A 22,898-nucleotide genomic window follows, 5' to 3' on the forward strand; every position below is an offset into this window, starting at 1 on the left:
CGTGTATTTGTGCGTTTAATTCGACGCTGTCTCCTATGACCGTTACGAGAATGAAGATTCTTTGAGAAAACCGATTTGGGATTTAGGCTGGATTATCCCACCTTTCGGTAAACTTCAGCTCATCGAGCTTAGATCGGATTGCATCAATGTTATAATTTTACTTTAAGCAAGACTTAAAACTCTATCTGTCTCGTTTTAAAGCCGAAAAGAGACAGAGACAGAAAGAGTTTTAAGCCTCGCTTAAAATCAAAGATTTCGTTTACACCGTGCATTTAGGCTGCGACCTATACAATAGGTGTCCTTGTTTATCTTGTAAGTCAAACAAAAATACCGATCGTGCATTTAGGTCGCGGACTAAGTGCACGGTGTAAACGTAGGCCTGTTCCTTTTGGCTGAACTTTTGCACCAGTTTATCTTTCTTTCTCTTTTTTCCTCCTTGAGAGAAAAAGAAGAAAGATGAACTGGTGCAAAAGTTCAGCCAAGAAAAACAGGCTTAATGTAACATTGGTGTAATCGGGCCTAATTCTCTTACTCTCTTATGCTCTTACGCTTTTACTCCTTTGATTATCCAACAGATAAATTATCACAAAGTTCTGGAGTTATCTGGAGATGGAACAACGACCCTGAGTCAGTCGTAATGTCACCGTTTGGCGAGGTCACCTGAGGTCACCGATTGGCTGTCCGTGGCAATAGCAATATGGTGAGTGAACATTATATTTGCCTAACTAATATGTATATGTCCGTTTCAATGTATACAGTTGAAAAATTTAAGTTGAATTTAACATATTTCATGTACCCTAAACGGTCTACTTAAACTCTTTGTGTTAATTTAACGCAAGATGAATATGTTAGAAACCAACACAATATTATGTATTAAAAAATAACAAAAAAGTAATACTGACACAATTTATAAACAAATTGTAAAAGCATATTTTCTTCAGTAAAATTAACATTTATGATATGTTAAATTGACACATATTTATCTTAGAGTTTACGTTTTAAAATATTATTTTTATGTTATTTAAATTTTATAGTATATAATATTTAAATAATATAGTCACACATTATGTTAAATTAACTCAAATACTTTAAAAATTCAAATAAAAATTGAATGGACTCTTTTGAACACAAGTACAAAATATGTTTTATAGTTTTTTATTAAATAAATCATCTTTAATCTCAAATCAACTAACTTTTCATCTTCTAATTCTTAGACTTTAGATCACATTAAACACAAATGAAAAGCACAGGGAATAGGAACAGGAAATAACAGGTTTCAACCAATTAGAAATCTTGTATTCTGTATAGGTTGAAATCTGTTATTTCCTGTTCCTAGTGCCTGTGCTTTTCAATTATACTTTGTGTGCAATTATACTTTGGAATTAGAATAACAAGTAAGTTAAATCGAAATTAAAGAAATGGACATTAATTTTTTGCGGTCTAAATCATTTTTCACTTTAAAGGATTTAATGATTTTCGCTCACTTGTGAAAAATGATTTAGACCGCAAAAAATTAATATCCATTTCTTTAATTTCGATTTAACTAACTTGTTATTCTAATTCCAAAAGAAAATATTTTATCCTTCACTTTATCTAATCAACTAATTTAACATTAATCAAAGAATTTTTATTATCTGAGAGAATTCATGGACCTCTAAAAATGTAGTTTGCTGATTATAATCTCGTACTCTATTTAAATACTTAATTAATTATGAGATAAATTATGCATAATGTCGAGTGTAACTTGACATAGGGTTGCAAATCAATATTAATAGATATTCATTCAGTGACGATAGCTGATAGCGATGACTTAATTCTTTTCATATTGATGAAATTACGTCAAATCTTATAAACTAAGAGAGACTTGACACTACAGGGTGTTTCATTTTAAGTGATATGGTCGATTATCTCGCGAATCGATGATTTTATTGAAAAATTTTTCGAACGAAAGCTGCATGGCTTGAAGGGGAACACATGATGGAAATGTGGACTTGACCATTTTTGAACTCCATTATTTTTGTTATGAAATATTGAGTAGGGGTAGTAGCAACTTATAGAAATGATTAAACATAACTCAAATTAGGTTGTAATGACTTAAAAATCAATGGCATAATTAAAAATTAATGGAGATAGACAATTTAACTCAAGAAACTGTATTATATTTGACTCAAATTTAATTTATTATTTATCAAGTGTACACTAGAGATCCTATTATAACAGAGTCTGGCCACAAATAATTTTGTCAAAACAAGAGTGAAAAAGAAAGGTATATGTAATTATATACCGTCTCTATATATATTATCTTATTCTAGCTTATACTATATTATTCATTTAACTTATTGAAATTGACAAAAACGACGAGCTGATCAAGAGTTTGTCACCTAATGGTCAAATTTTGTTATAAGCTCTCTAGTGTACACGTTAATGTAGACGTTCATTTATAATTAACAATTTAAAATTAAAAAATGGATTGATCTACATTTTATAACATATGAAGTTAAAAAGAACATGGAAAAGTTAAAAAGAACAAAATATTATTCAACTCAAGGGATTGGGTTACCATTGTTCCTTTGATATTCAACAATGTGAAAGAGAATTGAAAACAATAGAAATAATTACCGCAGATGTAAGTTAAAAAAAAACGTTAAAAAAATATGCCACGCTTTAATTTACCATTTAATCATTTCATCTACGAAGATAATGGAACTCTTTGGAGTTGAAGGTTCGAGCCACGGCTTCGCGAGCTCGGCCGGTTCGGATATCTCGATAATAATATCGTAAGCATCCCCTGATCCGGACGCGTCTGTGATTCGCGCGGTCCCAACTCGACAGTGGTAGTATACACACGTACAGAGATCGCGTAGAAGCGCCTAGGGTGGCGTCGTTCTCTCCGGAGCAGCGGGGTCAAGGGGCAACGGGGGAAACGGGTAGGGCGATAGACGAGGGGAGGAGAAGCGCAGCGGGTGGCGCGCGGCGCTCGAGCGGTGGTGGGGTCAGCGCGGCAGGGGAAACCAGGGGAAACGTAGCAGTCGTAGCACGCGGGTTGCCGAGAGAGGCACACAGGCAGGGGTAACGGCCACCACGCCGGTAGGGGTGGCAGTGGATCCCTCGAAAGTCCGACGGTGCTTCTCTCTCTCCACTCTCAGTCCCGAGAGCGGAGCCAAGAGAGGCGGGAGAGCGCGACGCGTACTCGAACCTCGCTCGCTCGCTCGTCGTTCCGCGCCTCGTATACCGCGCGATACCGTGCGGACCGTCGGTGTTCCGTTGCGTTCGTTCTCTCTTTCGCGTCTGCCGTATACGTGACGTTACGAGAGTGACGTCTCCTCGCGCGACGATCTTCGTACACGTCGTTCGTTGCTACAACCGCGGGTAAGCGAGACGTCAAGGTGTTGTGGAATCTGCGCTCCTCGGGTATTCGCTGCGATATCAGAGTGCGTCAAATGATGCCTCACCCTTTCCGCTGTGCTGTGAGAAGGGTGGACTAATCTTGCGAAAGCAGTGCCGAAAGGATTGCCGTCATCGAGGAAACGTCGCTCACGCTGTCTCCTGGTGAGAGGGGATGATGTGGACGGCCTTGGAGCAGATGTCCGCGTGTGTTTTATAGAGCAGAGGGTGGACCGAAGCGCAACGATTATCGGAGAGCTCTGAATTTTCCTGTTACTACCAATGAAATATTGCGACTGACGTTTGATAATGATGTCGGACAGAGAGAGAAAGGGAGAGAGAGAGAGAGAGAGAAAGAGCTCGTCGTCAATCGATCTCGCGCTGCACCGACTGATCCGAATCGCGAATTCTTGAAAGTTTCCGTGCTGAGCTTCCCATCTTAAAGGAACGGCGCGATGCTCTCGGTAGAAACACGAGAATCGCACTCGTCCTCTCACGCGAGATCGATCGTCACGTGCTCCAGACGGCTGCCGGAATTCGCGTGCCGATCGCGGAAGCCCGTCACGTGCCTCTCGCCGCGAAGGAGGGTGGGTCGAGCCGCGTCGGGTCTCGATTATCCTCGCATTCGCTATCTCGCGGATGCACTTCGATTTTCGTGACGCGCGCGCGAATTTTTCTCGTTCCGTTCTATTTTTAGGTTTTTTTTTTTTAATCTACCTCCATCACAGGACGTTTCAGTGCGCGCTTTCGAAACACGACGACCGAGTCTGCCAACGATGCTCTCGACGCATCCACGTTACGCACGGATTACGTTTTTTATCCCTCCTCTGTCCAACCTTTGCTCTTCCCTTTTTCCCTCTTTGAAAAAGAGTGCACGCGAGTTAGTGATTTGACGTGAATGGGATTTACGGGCAAAGTGACAGCTCGCTGCCCGTGACGTACGGCGCGTCCTTAAAATAAACGTCGATGATACATGTTGTTTGCGATACCTATCATCTCTAGTCCTTTTTTTCTGAACGTCATTTCGACCCTCCGGCTGCGCAGGGGTGGGGCAGGGATGAGAGAGAATGTAACACGGGACCCTCGCGCGCATCGGGCGGCCACGGGAACAATCGTAGCGCAGGAACAACACGCGCGAAGCGGTTCAAGGGTCGTCGGGACACAAAGCGACCGTGCCATGCATATGCACGAGGGACTTTGTGTACCCAGTTTGCGGCCCGGTGATTACAGGTGGGAATAAACCGATACCGAGAGATACTGTTGCCTAAATACGCGTCGTGACCCACTTCCGCAAGTTTCGGACATCCGCCTCCGTTCTGGCGGCGAGGTACTACCTATCTACCTACCTAACGTTGCTAGTCTCCCTCGTCTCGTAATGCGAAATATCAACATTTGCACATCGAATTGTGTGTGTGTATGCGCGCGCGCGCAAATGCGACGATGAAAGTTAGGCGTTAATTTTACGAACGACGAGAAGTGGAAATATCCCGCGCGAATTTTCAGAGCGAATAATGCGTCTCGTCATTTGTTGTTTCAGAATATAGGTTTTGAAAAACATGCCGCGAAAAAAAAAAAGAAAAAAACACTCGATGAGATCATAACGTGATCGAAACGGTTTCTCAATTATTTCGAGCAATAATACTGTGATCTCTCAATTGCTGTTTCATTTTGTTCTACATTTAGTTGGATGTCCCGATATTATTTTATCTGAACGTACATTACCGCGAATATGAAGAATGATAATTTACGAGCGACTTTTTTAATATTCGAAGCACGCGGAAGCGCATATCGGTGTATCAATCCACAAGTATGTCCGACCTGCCGGGACGATCAATTTAAAAGGCCGTCCGTTTGCACGAAACACGAAGATGATTTATGTCCACATCCGACGCGAATAACGCTCGCTCGCTCTCGCTCTTTCGTTCGCGATCCGGCAGCCGACGGTACGAAATTATCCGAGATATCTCAATTAGCCGCGTAAATCATCAATTGATTCGAAAACCAAACGATAAATGATTCGCGCTGTATCCGCATTTTCCCGACTACGGGATATGATTTTCTACGGAATTTTGCGCTCAATGAAAACGGAGACGTCGCCGTAAATCAGCTGATCCGCGATCATCTCGTTTCCGCGCGAGTTGCGATCAGTGATTTCAGACAGAGATTCTGCGAAATCCTATTAAAGATTGCTAGTCGATCGAACGTGTTGTGAAATGCAATGGCGATCACAGAGTATTATATACGCGTGCTTTTACCGCATTGAACACTCGTTACACGCGTGTATTACAATTGGTATAAATGACGCGTGTCAATAAAGCAAATAACTTATAATAAATATTTCTGATGAAATATTTCATTGCAACGCGTGGACAAAAATTGCAGTATGATAAACATAGTCGACGATATTATTATAATTATGATTCATTTTTTAAAAATTATTAATTTTCATTTCCACCGATGCAGATTAACTTTAATTTCGGTTCAACTTATTCTTTACACACATTTTTTTTTAATTCTAAGAATTGTGTTCATTTTTATCAATGTAGATTAACTTTAATCTCTGTTTAATTTACTTTTTATTCTCTTCTAATTTTTAGGCCCGATTGCACTAAGGTTACTTTAACTTTAAGCGAGGCTTAAAACTTTTTCTTTCTCTGTCTCTCGCCTTTAGAGAGAGAGAGAGAGAGAGAGAGAGAGAGAGAGAGGATTTTAATCCTCACTTAAAGTCAAAGTGACGTTGATGCAATTGGGTCTTAGGATTAGAAAAAGATGAAAAGTAGGTTATATTAAATACAGTATCTTTTAAGACCGTAATGTGAATACACAACAAATTAGAAATAAAGACCCTCGGTCAAGCTGAATCTTTAGTGTTTAAATAATTTCGTTTGAGAATTTATATACTCATATCCCATCCTGCAAACTGTCCGTCGAATTTCAGTCTTGAAATACAATTCTAACAGAACTAGAGCAGTAATATCATAAATTAAATTGACAATCAATTTAATAATATTGATGCTTTTATCGGCATTTTAAAAGATGTTAATAATATGATGCTGATAAGCGTCAAACTAAAAAAGTAAATTAAACCAAGAGATTAAAGTTAATCTATATTTTTTGGTAGAAATAGCCATCAGAAAAAGATGAAGAGTAAGCTGAATCAAGATTAAAGTTAATCTATATTAGTGGAAATGAGTACATCAAACTTATCTGTGATGTGATTTTCTTTTATCATATTAATCCGTAAATCACTACACATACATTCAGCATAAATATTGTGCTTGGCTGAGTAATTTAAGACAGCGGATACATAAACTAGCGGGGACTAAATCTGGCTTAGGAGTACGTTACAGAGAAAAAACGACCGACGAGCTCTTTCTTCGCCGAACGGAATTCATCTCGACATTTGTAGTCGCGTCGCTTACAACGCTTTAGTGTCCAAGTTTAACGAGTCTCTTACGGCGACATTACGCCCGGGGGAATTCGACCAGATTCTTCCAAAATCCGATAATCGGACTGTGCATTCGGCAGTAGTGAATCAATCCGGTTTATCTTAGAGAGAAAACGTATACCGTCGCGACCTCTTTTATACGCAGGAGATTAGTAGCGATCGCGTCGGGAAGTCGGGTCGTCGATTTTCTGACGCGGAGCTTTAACAAATTCCAGATTCTTCGGTGTCGTCTTGTGTCGATTGTTGATTCTTGTGGTCTAGTGAAGTGTCGATTCGCGCTGCAGAGAGAAAACACGACGATTTGGTGCACGAAGAGATGCGCGACGCGGACAAGAGGTCCGATTTTGTCGCGGTGGAACTGCAGCTTCCTCGTGTGGCGGTGCATCGTCGATGCTGAATCGCGTGCTTGGCACGTACGCAGTGGTAGTGGTTCTCGAGTGGACTCTTTCGCGCGGATGACAGCTGGACGTTTTCGCCGCGGGGGTGACAGTGAGATCCTCGAGCTCATTGTCAGTTGAGCTGAGAAGAGACGAGTCTCTCGCGTCGCCGAGAGTTCGAGATACGCCGTCGGTGATATCCGACGAGGACTACTGCGCGAATCGGGTGGTGATCTGTAGTGATGCCGTGATGGGCTGCAGCTCGAGATCGTTCTTCCTGACCACGCTCCTCCTCGTGGCTGGATTACTGTCGATCGCCCTGTTCGCCGAGATATCTTGCGCGACACGTAAGTCTCTGGTTACATATTTATGGGAATTATCGTGAATAAATTTTGCAATTGATTTATAAAAAATTCAGTTGCGTTTTAGAAATAATTGTTTTTCATAATAATAAAGAAACAGATATTTTTTTTAAGTATTCATGTGTTATATATAAGTATGTGTGGATATATATATATAACTATTCAAAATTAAGTTATTTGAAAATAATAGATACGAAATTTTTAGCAAAAAATTAAATTTGAAAATATTAAAATAAATTATTAAATAGTATTAAATTTATTTATTACGTTTATTTTAATTTTTGTTTTTTCCGAAATTTAATGTACGCTGTTTATGAAAATTCGTGTATTTAAAATATTAGTATATTCGACTTACATCGTGAATTTTATGGTTAACCAATTGAATGTATGATTTCATTATTTTTGATTTAATGTGTTAATTGGCATAAAGAATACACGGATGCAAACAATGCGAATTAATTGAATTGGAATTTTTACATATTTGTGAGAGTTGACAATTTTTATGTCTGACAATTTTTCTGAAAATTTTTATTAGTCACGCGATAGTAGGAGCAAATTTGTAATTTGTGAAAGATAGCATTTTATTACAAATTTAATTGCAATTTTGATGTAGAAAATGTTAATGATAGTGTTGCTTTTATATTCATTATATAATAAATGAAGGCACTCGTTAACTTGGCTTTTTACCCGTTATTGCATTTTCTGCCTTTGTGAAATTCTATCGATATTATCATGTTAAGGGCAAGATGATCATATAATGAACGATAAATGCATAACTTGACTGTAGCGCCGACATGAAAGATTTCAGTTATGCAATTCAATAATGCATGTACGTGTAGAGACTTATAATGCAAATTGATCTGTTTTATAACTTCTATCCGACGTAAATTTTATGATGCACGATAAAAATCTCAATGCACGAATAAAATTTCTCTTTTATAGTAACATTTCAACATTGTTTATAGTAACATTTATTACTTAATGTCAAGCTTGGTAAAAGAATTAAAATAATAATTGAGAATGAAAAATGTAAATTAAAATAGTAGAACTCGTAAACATAAAGAATATAAAGCTGTCCTTTTTTAATGTAATATTCTGGTACGCAACTTTTACAAATCAGAAAATAATGACAATGATAAAAAAGAGAATAAATACGTAGTATTAAAATTTTAAAATATTACTATAAATTAAAAATTCAACATTTAGATGCGACTTGGTATTCAGCATGATAGCTGCATATGCATTGATTTTTTTTCGAAATTTTTGTTATACATAAACGAGTACAAAAAAAAAAGAATTTTATATAAATTTCTGAGAGAGATTGACATTTCCGCATATGGTAGGTTTCAGGGAAGGAAATGGTGTTAAAATCTGTCCTCTCGGTTTAAAGTGACGCGCCCGAAATTATGGCAGATTACACGAGTGTAATATAAAATTCCTGCCTCGTATCTTTTTTTTTGTCCGCGTTCTTCCCTCTCGAAATACAATCGCGTAATTGCGGGCGATTAGCATTCCGCTCAAGGAGATCGCGGAGATTCCGTCGCATCCGGCCGAGGAAGCCTCTCATTAGACTGCGTACCGGAACTCGATGGGTCTAATTATTTTCCGAGTACCTGCAAACTCGAGAGAGATTCGCGTTTCGGGGGTGATTCGAATCGGGGTCACGCGCATGCATCGATATCCCTTTCTCGGTTTCTCCCTTCGTTTCTCTCTCTCTCTCTCTCTCTCTCTCCCCCCTCTCCCTCGTCCACATATCTGTTTCCCTTGTACGCCCTTAATGCTACGTTCGCGCATGTACAGACACGAGCGTGTACAGCCGCAAACTGTTCCTCTGCTCTTGCACAAGCAGCCATTCCTGAAATAGATACGCGCGAGCATATTTCGCGAATAGTGCGTGGAAGGAAGTTGCGCTCGTGTAAGAAGAAGTATGGACCTGTATCTATAACTTGAAAGTAGTAACATTTACGCTCGGCTTTATGAGTCGTGCGAAAATGTTTATGGCTCTCGTACATACGATAAAAGTTGCCGTAAACACTTATTTTGGTTCTCTCATACGACATTATCGAAGGAATGTACTTTCTATATTATTATATATACTGACAAAGATATGTGTTCGTATTGTAAAAGAGATTTAAATAAATTTGTTAAACAGAGAGATATCTTTTAATAAAAGACTTTTATATCTGTTAGGAAAATGCAATATGAGATATCTTTTTCTCTGTTATACTAGCAATGTAAAAAAAAATATAATTATGCGTATATATAGAGATTTGGACGAATTCAATCATATTTATCGAAATATCAACACGATCGAACAATACGAAGCTTATACACATTTTTGAATTAAATCCGGCTGGCATTTCAACAATTGTCACGCCAGAAAATTTTTGGAAAATGATTAAAATTGTTAAAAAAAAAGCATCGAATAAAAACGCGGGGACATCGCGCGTGATGATGAAATGGCTTGTTTAGTCGAGAGCGTACGCGAAAAGACAGGGACGACACAACGAAGTATAATCTCCCCTTCTTTGCTGTGTCGGATCGTACTGGATTGTCAGGGGTTGAGTTCTCGGTGGATCATGGTGGGTGAGAGAACGCGGTCGCAAACGAGAGGAACGAAGGAGGGGACGATGATGGCTTCTCGCTCAAAGGACGCTGAAGCGAATGGGATGCGGACGTCGTTGTCACGACCAGGCGTGAGGTCGCTGATATTCCCTTGTCTTTTATTAAGGAGGGCTTCCTTTCTACGTTTGCGCCGCTCGTTCCTCCTTTCACACTCTCGTTGCTCTGTTTAGTAGCCGCTGCCGATGTTCTTTTCTATGCGCTTCTCTCTGTCCGTCTCTCGTTGTACCAACACCGCCGCAATACACCCCTGCGAATAATGCTATAATTATTTCTCTGTCCCTTTTTTCTTTACTTTTTGCTTTCTCTCCATCTATCTCTCCCTACCTCTATCTCCATCTCCCTTTACCTAAGTTCATCTTTGTACTCTCCACAAACGATTCTTTGCACCCTGTCCGCCCCGCCATATATTGCTGTTTTTTTTCTCGTGGTCATTAACGCGCAGCAAACCGTGCGATGAATGTTTAATTTCGGCTTCCTCGCGGTCCGCGAGAAATTGGTGGATCGCTCGCACAGTATTTTCGCTGAAATTGAAGTCCAGAAAGTTTTGGATTTATTTAGCGATAAATTAAAAAGCTGTATTATTCATAGTATATTCCTGCAATAAAATGGAGTAAGCGCTATAAACGAGATATATTTAAACAGTTAAACGATCGAGATTTATAAAATAATGGATAAATAATATATCAATTCAAAAGATGATCTTTTTTTTTTCAGAAACACTTAATAGTTTCTAAAACTATTATTCAATCTCAAACGATGAGTATCATTTGATGGTCAGGATTATGCGTTATAAGTATATTAATTTTAATTTCACTACGAGGGTTGCTGTGATACTGTATCCCCAAGAATGCTCGAAAAATACCGTTTGCTTGATATCGTTCTATATATGATGCAAGAACTTTTGGAAGATATCCGCGATACGACCGCGTTTCCTTCCTTTGCTCCTTCGGTTCTTCCCAGAAAACTTTCTTGCTCTTTTTCCCCGACCAAGCGATCTCGTCGTCTCGAATTCTTCGCATTTATTCTGGACCTCTCTTTGAGATAGTATGTAATTATATTTGTCCCGGTATATAATACAGTGTTTTTTTTCTCCCCTGTCATTATGTAGGCATTACGTACTTCAATAAGACGCGTTTGATTTTACGGAGGAGTAGCTGCGCATAGAGGCTTCGTTTTGATCAAAAGCGTCGCTTTAAGAGTCTGCGTCCTACGCCATCTTTCAAAGTACCATTTATTTTTTTTTATGTTGTAATATTGGCTTTTGTAAGAACGCATCCGACCGTTATAGATATATCTTAAATGTTACACGCTTCGTTCTTCATTTATTTCGCTTTGTAGTTAGCTATCTTAAGATCCGTGCTGCTTTGTTCGATATTTTTCTTACTTCACATTTCTTATTAAACGTGGCACAAATAAATGCTGTTAATGGTGTAATGGTGTGATCATTTCTAAGAAGGTAACGAGATACGTTTGTATTTCTTCGCACCATGTTCTTTATTACTACTAACTCGTCTGTCTACGATCTCTTTATGCAACACCATATTTTTGCATTCTTTATCTACTTTCGCGGTCTCGCTTATTATGTCTTTCTCTATTCTTCTGAGTGGACATCCCAGTTTCCACTGTCTCATTTTCTTTATCATGCTCTCCATTTCTTTCCCTTCCTGTCTTTTGGTGCGACGTTTCCTCTCGCGTTTCGCTCTATAAACTATATTTCTATTTCGCGACGATTCATACATTTTTTGTAGATACCCGTTAGTGTCGTGTATGTCGAGATTTTTCAAAGCGCGACATAGATTCGCAGGTAGTATCCTACTGTCTCACTTTCTGGGTCACTCTTCCCCATCCCTTACAAACGTCGCAATAAAAGTTTGCGACTTCTTCGTAACACGGGCACACCTGCGGTCTCCTCTCTCTCTTCGTGTGTTCTTCGCTTTACCCTCGTCCCACATCCAACGAGATTGATAACGCATCTTTTTATAGTTCGGATCGAACGGGGGGCTTTTTGTCGCTCGTTGAGGCGTCTCGCAAAAAAGTTGGTCCCGTCATCAGCAACGCCGCGGAAATCCGTGTAAATGCGTCGTCGATAATCTAAATGATGCGAAGAAATCTCTTTTCTCTCGGCGGCTACCACGTTTCACGAAGAATGCGAACGGAAGAAAAAAAATTGAGTGAGCGCGCTGGTTACATCGCGCGAATGCGAAAATCGATTTTAGTCGCGCTCGACTTTCACACCGCGTGCAAATAAACGCCCGTTACACGCGGCAGATTTTTCCCGGTTTCGTGCTTTAACGAGTGACTTATAGGCAGTAAACAATACTTGCGTCTACGTTTGTAGCAACGTCATGCCATTTCCCTGGATTCCGACGCAACAGCCAAATAAGAAATTATTGTCTCTCTCACAGCACCTCGTCCAGTTCGTATAGTCATGATGAAAGCAACATGTCGACCCCTTGCGAATATATATTCGCCATATATCTGATTTTGAGAAATAGATATCGAATAATAGTTAAGATAGATAGGACAAACCGAAACTCGCTAGGAAGTTAGTATTGCGTTCCATTTACGTATTTATGGCGAAAGAAACAATGGAAAAGTTACCGTAAAATATCTCTTTTGTAACATAGATACTTTTCCCTAAGTTTCATTTAAACCTCAAACGAGTACAGTACAATAAAAAAAAATCTGATTCAAGAGGAGGTAAATTTTTTGAGTCTTTCATCACTTCTTATTAATGTTTTTCAGTTTGTTTTTCAGAAAGTAAATCTAAGTGACGTATGATTAAAAAAGTATCTGTTACTATATGACATGTTATTTTGAGTAATAACTAATTTCGAGATGTAAACCGCTGACCAAAATTGTGTACACCAATGCCTACTAATGCCCAGTAATGCCCAAGTAATGCCCAATTTTTATGTTCACTAATGCCTTAATAATGCCCATTAATTCTGACAAAACACTTTATATATTTCTGTATCTATTAAAACCTAAAAGTAAAATAAATTACTTGTTTTTCTATAATTTTACTATTTGATCATTACAAAATAACTTTAAAAAATTTAATCTTTACTAAGAAGTACATATCTACTATCTGTTTGTTTTTTTATTTCTATGACGCTTTCATTAATTTAATATAGAGTTTATAGGAGCAACTTAAATCGTAATACGTATCAGTGTATTGAGACAATTGGCTACAATGTAGTATATTCGTATTTTATTTAGTATAAAGAAACTATACAGCGCACGGAACCATTCCTGGCATGAAAATGTAGAGATAACTTCCCTCTATCATATCAGTACATTTTAATCATAATAATTAATTATTTAAAAAATTTAATGATAAAATGTGAAAATGTCCCAACGACCCCCGGACTCCCCCACTAGTGTCATGATAGTTCCCGGTTAGGTCTCGTGCTTTGAGAAGAAAAAAAAGTCATTTTGGATGAAATCGTAACGTTGATACATTATTCTGAATGTAGTCATGAAAAAAATACCGTCACGTAGGGACAAATGCTATAAAATATTACGGACCTCATATAAACCCTTGTGGCTCTCTGTCGCACAGTTTATCGACTCGATTCGTGGTCTGCAGGGCAGATATTTTATCGTTCGTTACGACATATGCAAAATTGATCAAATTGTGAATTTTTTTCACGACCGTTCACCGATCGCGATTACAAAATCATTGACCGCCCGCCCCCCCTAACGTAACGCAACGTAACGTAAAGCGATGCGCGGTGTAGCGGCGGTTTGCGATGCCGATGCGCCTGGTCTCGTTTTATTGGCGTTGCTCATCCCGGCGTGAACGGGCGATATTACGCATTAGAGATTACGCTTGTGAGCCGAGCTCGGCGTCGGATCGCGTTCGTTTTCGCGAAACCATCGAACCGGGAGCAATCGATACGCGGCTCCGTGAAATTATGAGCATCATCGCGCCGACGTTTTATCCATCCCGTGGATTTATATTTCGAAAAATCCCTCGGCAACGAGTACATCGTATTGCGTAACTCTGGTGTATACAATATATGTGTGATGCGTGAATTGAGATAAATGCATTGAATTGTGTATAAATGTATTGAATTGTGTATAAATGAATTCTCTCGATAGTGTATTATATATACCTACGTTAGATTTAGTAAATTAAATGGATATCGAATTTGAAAATGATGAAAATGTTTTTACACTTTATGTAAGTCTTATCAGTTTTATTTGAATCTAAAACATACAGATTTATTTAAGATTCAATAAAAAAAGTTTTGATAAATCAATACAATAATATTGCATATGCCATTGCATCTAGAAATAAAGGTATACATTTTATAGAAAATATTTTTGCATTTGTTCCAGTTGGAAATCCTTGTTATAGTTTCTAGCGTGCGTAATCAAGGACAGTAAGTTCAGAGTTAGAGTTGCGGTTCGAGGCTCTAAGTTTGACGGCGCTGTTTGAGACAATTACCGTCTTTGACGTTAACGACATTAATAATTAATAATCGATATTTCGAAATTTAGCAACTTCGTGCCGCGGCTCTCTCCGTAACATTGATAATCGTATTCACGGTTGATTTGAAATACAATGTGCTCGTCGATCCATACTTGCAAATATATTAATTGCATGCTTTTGATAAGAGCGCAAACAACAATGTTATTGGAATATTAACGCATCAGCGAGAGCGTAGGTTATTGTGTGACCGCGGTATTCCCAATTGTCCGGTACGACTGTTTATAAAATCCCGCATTATTTGGATAAGGAAATGTTGCAAGAGAAAAATATTTGCTTTGAACAATGCAAAGTTTGAAAATTGTCGATTTGATGGATTTATTCTAAGAACTAACAATAAGAATGATTTTTAACCAATTTCGAAACGTTCTTTTTGCCTATCTTATTCTCGAAAACAATCTGTTGTATTAATTATAAAATAAGATGGATGTTTGCGCGCGACGCTACTTTTTCATTTTATTACATGATTATGATAAAATTAAATTTCCATTATTATTTTTTTATTAATCCTATGTGATAAAAATATCTTTGTGTTATATTTCTACATGTCTAATATTTGAACAAGACAATGATTGTGCTTGTTATTAGTTTCTGTGGTTTGCGAGTATAACGTTTGATGATCGACACTGTCGCTGTCAAGTCACGTTACAGTACAGTTAAATGAAGCACAAAACAGTTCACTTCCGTTTACGTCATCGCTTTTAAACAATCGACATCTTTGATATTTGCTTCATTAATAATAATCCGTGATATCCTCATTGTCTATTTGATGTCGATGTGAGTTTTCGTTGCCTAACGTATCTCTATTATACTCTGTCGTATAATAACTATGGCAAATTGTTTTCATTGATTTAAGTTAATTACACTGGCATTGATACTGATAGTTGTTGTATCAAGCATCAACAAATAAATTGAAAATGGTTCTGATTTGTTAATGCTTTTGGTCGTCAAATTGGAAAAAAAATTGGGACACAATTTTATATAACTTTGTTATTGTTACAATTCAGTTTATGTATAAATGTTTATAATAATAACAAAATAATATACAATTGTGTCCCAATTTTTTATATACATATAAATGAAATTATATATAACAATAACAATATTATATAAAATTGTGTTTCAATTTTTATCGATATGTCGTGCAAGTTATCTCTCAATTGTTTGTGCTTATGCGCATCTCGATATACGATATTTTCTTTTCCAAATCTTCTACTATATCTTAGACTCGTAGTCTAATGTGAATCTTATAAAAAAGCATGTCAGTGAAATACTCAGAATGAAATTTCATATTTCCAGATACAATATAATAGTAACATTTTGATTACAGAAATATAGAGCGTTTTAATTGATTGTGTGAAGCAAAATAATCAACTCTCGTGAAATCTACACTAAAATATTATACAATTGTTATGAAACACTCCGTAATATTACATACGCGATGAAATAGTTATTGGATACTTACGTTATTAAACTTCTTTGTCCCAAGTGACATAAGATCAAGTTGAAAATGAATTACTTATCCTGCAGTTACTCTGTTGGAGAAATGTTTTCTCTTCTTCGTTTGTTGCACTTAACGCAACACAATACTATCTAGCGACACTTGTGAATAAACGATTTATTAAGATTGTACGTACTAATTACTAGAGTATATAATTATTGAAGCAATGTTTTATAATCTTGTTTTATCTGATATCTATTCGAAATCAATAAGTTGCTTTTATTCAAGATATGACGGCACCATATGAGATATGACGATGTTTTGCATCTTTTAATAGTTTAGTACTCGTGACCGTGTTTCGAGGAATAATATTACGACATACGGCGTAGTTAGCGTTGTGAACCTACCGGTTTGAGTTTTGCTATGCGAATAATAACAAGGCACGTGACACACAAAACAAATATCAAAGCCATACACCAGCCAGCAATTACTATCTATGATAGTAATAGTTACGAAATAAATGTATGCTAAATATTTTATTTCTTGTATTTTAACATAATTTCCATATGTTAATTGTCATACATTTTACGCTTTATTTTATGGACTCATTAGTGTTATTTAAGAGAACGATTAGTTCTATTTAATAATTAATTGAAATGAAAATCTCTCTGTGTATCATCGTTATTATTGTTTGCAATGTGCTCGTGACTACAAAGACTATTATGTTTCATAGTTATTATGATAAACGATTATTATCTTGGGTTAAAAATTTGATTCATAAGTATTGAAGCTACTTATCGAATCGTATTGTCGACGATATTTTCCGTGATTTATTTATTTGAAGTATAGGATTTGGAACGATAGAGAATGGAACATATATATAATTGTTGTTTTATAATATTTTTACAGTTACCTTCTTAGCGATGCTTGAATTTGAATATGTCCGGAATCGCATTGTAAATTTTTAATTTAAGTTTATCAACTATTTTGAAATTGATAATGTGAAATAATATATGCGAATTGCCGAATTTACATTCAAAATCGGGAAGAAGTATTATGTTAATTATTGATAATATGATTGATTTGAAATAGAAAAAAAGGAACACACTTAAAGCATAATTATTTTATAATAGATTTGATATATCCCATTCTAGAGGATAGCGTGAGGCTTTAATGTTTGCCTTTGTTCGTATTGCACGCTCTGTATTTGTGTAGCGAGACTTGAGTCGGCAGGTAACGATGAGAGCTGTTCCGCGTGTTGTCATGTTACTTTTCGAATAGGGTTATGAAAAATACTGGAAGATACCAGCAGCGACATTATATATCGTATTCATAATTATTGCAGTAAGCAATTAAGGATTTGTTAACGTATCGAAGAGACATTTCAACTTGACTATTAAAGCAAATTCTCTCGTCTTACTTAAGATTCAATAATAATTTAATCTCAAATTATATATTTAAACTAAAGAAGCGTAATATGTTCAAACTCAAGCAAAAAGATAATTTTACAGTTGAAACTATAGATTCAATTTTATAATTGAAGCTGTAGCTTATAAATATTGTAAAACAATAATTTATAATTCACTCTCCAAAATTTTTAGAGTGGAATATCTAACTCTAAAGATCGAAATCTTAGGGGAGAATGGTCTAAATCGGATTTATTTGCAGTTTTTGCTCTCTATAAGGCGTAAATAAAGTCCGATCGTAAAACTGAAGGTGCCATTGGAAAGATCATTTAATTCCCTTCTTTTTTTTGCTTTAGACCATTTGGACGTATCTCTCACCTGTGTTGAACTATAATGGAAAATGTAAAAACATTCTTTCCGGTCCGATTTGGAACCAAATTGGACCATCCTCTAAATCAAATCGAAAACTCTTATTTTTATGGATTTTTAGATAGAATTTTAGATAGAATTTTAGAATAAAATATTTTAATGTATTTTTCTTAGTATTGAATAAAAACGAGCAATTTGACAGTCAAAGATAAAAATTTTTTCAGAAAAAAGAATTACTGACAGTTTATATTATTAGAATTGAAATCAATAAAACTGAACTAGTCTGAGTCATCAGACTCATGATATTTTACTGATTTAATTCCTTGGACCAGATCTAGTTATCCGATTACCAGTACTACAATCAGGCCTATAAATTATCTACTATACTTTCCGATTTGGACACGGGTCCTTTCGAACTTTGGAACAAATTTTACAATAAACCGCAAAAGTGATCACAAAATGCTTGATATTTTTTAATTCTACACTCTTTAATTATCTTAAATTAATTACTTTTCAAATTTTTAACACCTTTTAAATAATGATTTACAAGGATTTTCTTTTTTAAAAAATTTTCACGGCTGAAAATACATATTTGCGTCTATTTTATGAATGTTATGACAGAGAACTGTCAAACTGCTATCACATGTTCGGTGTCTTATAAGGAATTTACATTATAAATAGTACGCAAATCTGTTTAACCGTATTCATTTAAATTAAAAAGGTCCTATTTGGAATACGGTCCGATTTAGACCACTCTCTCTTACTCTTAATAAATAATATTAAAGTTATTCTTCATCCTCAAGAGAGCAGAACAAGTTATGATAATGTCAAAATGATATTAAAATGAATCAGAAATGATTAAAAAATGACTTAATGATCATTTTAAAGTCATTTTGACATCATTTTGATATCACAACGACTTGTTATTCTGCTTAGGTCAGTACTGGCTTAATTGTCATTCTTTAAAATTAGATTTAACTCCAAAGATTTTAGGTAATTATAAGTACATTAGCCAATTAATTATTATTTATCGCGCTTCTATTCCTATTTCAAATGAATAAATCGTAGGAAATGTCGTTAATATACAGTTTCATAAATAATTATTTCAATAAAATTTTTTTAATGAATTCTCGTATTTAAATATATTATCTACTCTAATAACCAATTGCAATTTTAATTGGTAAATTTAAATTAATTAATTCTTTCTTTTAATGGCTTAAATAATTTAAATTTAAATTTTAAATTTAATGAAAATGGTTGATATTAGTTATTTTATTTTTAGAAAATAATTGACCTGTATTGTTTGAAAGATAAAAATTTATCTTAGTTTCGATCAAAAAGCTATTTATAATTGTGTCTTAAGATCGATTTTAACTCACTTCTCTATCAGAAAGGTGACTGTAAATGCAGGGTTTAGTGAGTAGTCAGTAAGTAGTTTTATTGCATTTGCTTCGTAATTCGTAAGGAAGTCCCAAAGATAGAGAGCGATTCCATTTTTTCTTCTTAGTACGCTATCTTTTCAACATTTGGGCGTCGGGATGTCAGTGATTGCGCCAATGTCATGCTTGCGCTTTGCGCTGATAAACGGGACGTTACTTGCGCGTGCTGCAGAAAAGTGCTTTCAGACAGCCGAGGAGATTTACGAGTACGATAGGTGCTTCGAAACGCTGAGCTGATAAAAAGTCCGTCACTGAAAATTCGTGAATTTTCGACCAACTTATGAAAAACGAGTTTTTCCTTGTCAGAGAAGGAGAGGGAGGGAGGGAGAGAGAGAGAGAGAACAATAAAATGAATTAGTATCCGACAATAAGTATTTGAAATGAATGTCGATATGTGTTAATAAGTATCGAGGAAAAGAACAAGAGAATGAGAAACAAATTTATTACAAATCTATAAGTACCATTGCTTTTAAAATAAGATATGAAAAGTAAGAAATATTAATTTATACCTTCTAATATTATCTTCATTAGTAATTGTAATATTGATTGCACATGTCTGATTAATTTTATTTTAATATATTAATTTGTGATATTAAAGTATGAGAGATGTTGCATATTATTAGTTAGGTAGAATATAGTATGAAACTTGATAAGTCCTTAATATTCGTTGTTTGTAATTGAATATTGATATAAATAATTATGATTTAACATGTAATGTATGTTACCTAACCAGAATAATTTTATTATAACATTAATCAACGGATGAAATGGTATCCAGCAAAAACAGTGTATTTTATAATATTTAACTTAATAGTTATCAAATTATTAAGTTATTAAATTATTTCAATCAGTCACATTTTAGTTGACTGAAATAACAAAAATATTAATCATTTTGATAAAATGGCTGTGTTTTATTTAAAAAATTTTCTTTTATACATTGAAAATTTTAAACTAAATTATTATATTTTTCATATACATTTACGAATATTTTCAAAGGTTAATTGCATATTACTTGATTGAACACGTTGCCTGATGGATCATAACGCTTAATTCCCATTTCTATCATTGTAGATAAATTTTAATTTTCGTTTAATTTATTTTTTATCTTTTTTTAGTTCGAAGAATTAGAAAAGGATAAAGAGTGAGTTAAATTGAGATTAAAGTTCATCTACATTGGAATAAATAGATGAACATAAGTCATGATATAATCTAATATATGATTTTATTGACACGATTTATCGGACGTTCAATCAATTCACATTAGGATTATGTGGTTGTAAATTTTAATACTCTTAGAGATACGTATGTCATGATGTGCGACGGAACATCGATTTTATCATTGTTGTTATGTTTTAAAGATCTTCATTCAACCTCAGAAATCCTTACATTTCTTCTTCTCTCTCCTCCATGGGACCAACGTTTTCTCCGGAAACGACGGCTGATCCGATCATTTATTTTACGCGTGAGGACTCATTTCTCCTGCATTACATCAGGCCGCCGGGTAAGATTTATATATTTTCGAGGATAGAACTGTAGTATCTGCTTTATGACTCGGCAGATGAGCGAAATGGCTTCCCATCTTCGTCGCCACTCCTCGCTTCTCCTATAGAATCCCGGGGGAGTCTTCTGGCAACGACCACGTTGCTGTGCACGACTAACGCATCGACAACTTTTAATGTTCCCTTTTGATTTGCTATCTCGCCGTTCCTTCGTCGTTTCTCTACATACTCCGTACAGTTTATCTGTTCCTTCTCCATCTAGCGACGATGGTGTAGGAGAGAAAAATGGGTAGTACATTGGCATGTCATTCGGCTCGCAAAAGAATTCTTTCTCTTTCTTTTTTTCTCCGCACGAGCAACAATGCTTTTGTATACGTCGTGACATACGCGACATGAGGAAATCGACGTTCTTCAAACGACTGTATGCATCGTCCACAATTGCATACGGCGGCATTTTGGATTTCCGAATAGCAAGAAAGAGCGAACGCGAATGCGATACGTGATTGTGGGAAATCGACCGAATAGTCGTATACCGATCTCAGAATCGAATGAGCCGTACTTGACTTGTTATTTTTGCTGTCATCGAGACGCCAGAAATCTCCATTGAAGTCTTTGAATGTTTGTATTTTTGTTCCGCAAATCACGCAGGGATTTGAACAGTAACAGCAATGTGTTACTGTTAAAAATTTCATTGACATGTTGCCTTTTTATTATTTACTATCTGCGCTTTTCTTGTGTTGGTGAATTGAACGAATCTTAAGAATGCTTGACAGTATTTATGCAATATTAAAAGCACTTTCGATTTTCAATTGACAAACAACTCTACTTACATAATCAATAAACTCGAATCGATACTGCAGTTACGCGAAGGAAAGTCACGCCAATTCTTTCGATATATATATATGTATACAAGGCAAGTTTGTGCTTGCGAAAAAAAAATAAAGTTTCTGTATTTCTTTCGATTATATATTTATCAAAAAATAAGCATTAATAAAAAATATATAAATCTCTCTATAAAATTGTCAGGAAAGAAATTTCGAAATAACTTAAAGAGATAAAGATGCACAATTAATTTTCAAAATATTTTTAAATTATATATTTATAAATTATATATTTATAAAATCCGTTCGTTTTTTACGTTATGTATGAATCTTTCGATTTTAGAAATGATGAATTCGTGATCGATTTAAAAAATTCAATCGGTTCAATTTGTTCGGTTATTTTAACGATATGTCCAAAAAAAATTGTGCCCACAGTTTTAATGGAATATTCAATGTCGTGGTGATGGAATCTTGCGCGATGATATAACAGTCACTTCTAATCTTTTGATCCACATTTTCGATGCACGTGAGCGTGTGTACATACGTATAAAGCTGCCGCGTAAATTTTGCGCTCGTCAGTATGAAAGTTTCAGTGTTCTCGGCGCACTTTTCATTCTGAAATTTTCATGAAGGCGCATTGATCCGCGAACGATTCATCGGATGTGTCGACATACGTTTTATATGCCGCAACAAATTTTACGCACATTTGTACGTGATAAACGTTTGCAAGTCGTCAGCATATTGTTGCTGTCAGTTTGCTAAAAGCACCGATTATTGGAAGAGTTATAACAATTGCTTGACAATGTTATCGTTTTCGATTGCCTTTTGACCTATCGTTCGCTGTATTCGCGGCAATATTCGCAGAGCGAGTATGGATGGAGACGCAAACTATACAATTAACGTAGCTAATGCGAATACTTATGGTAAATAGTTGACACTCCCAAGCTATACAAGTTGCTATATAGGTATACCGGCGAGTATCGAGCGTTAATATTCGCGATATTTTGGCGCATATATCAGCGTAATTTGTAGTGGCGCAGGTAAATCGATCCCAAGTGAATAAATGAGTAAAATAATTTTATTTGACATTCGTATATAATATATATATATATATTTATACTTAATACACATATATGACAGTAAACGCAAAATATTCATATAGGGGAAATTTTTACAAAATGCTTTATAGAAAGTAAACATTAAGCAATTTATCAATATAATGAGCATAT

The 22,898-nt window shown here is 35.9% G+C and overlaps 1 protein-coding gene across 3 annotated transcripts in view; it reads left to right on the plus strand.

Annotated features, from left to right (window-relative positions):
- The first annotated feature begins 3,112 nt into the window (after positions 1 to 3,112).
- Positions 3,113 to 22,898, plus strand: part of tei (irregular chiasm C-roughest protein teiresias) — a 368,837-nt gene continuing 349,051 nt past the window's right edge. Inside the window, exons 1-2 of one of the 3 annotated variants that reach the window (XM_018448499.1) lie at positions 3,113 to 3,549; positions 7,048 to 7,556. In XM_018448499.1, the coding sequence (XP_018304001.1) occupies positions 7,460 to 7,556 (97 nt within the window). In that variant the 5' untranslated portion in view covers positions 3,113 to 3,549; positions 7,048 to 7,459. The other 2 variants (XM_018448497.1, XM_018448498.1) reach the window with 2 other exon arrangements.

Source organism: Mycetomoellerius zeteki, unplaced genomic scaffold (assembly GCF_001594055.1).
Source record: "Mycetomoellerius zeteki isolate Tzet28-1 unplaced genomic scaffold, Tzet1.0 scaffold221, whole genome shotgun sequence".
Lineage (NCBI taxonomy): Eukaryota > Metazoa > Arthropoda > Insecta > Hymenoptera > Formicidae > Mycetomoellerius > Mycetomoellerius zeteki.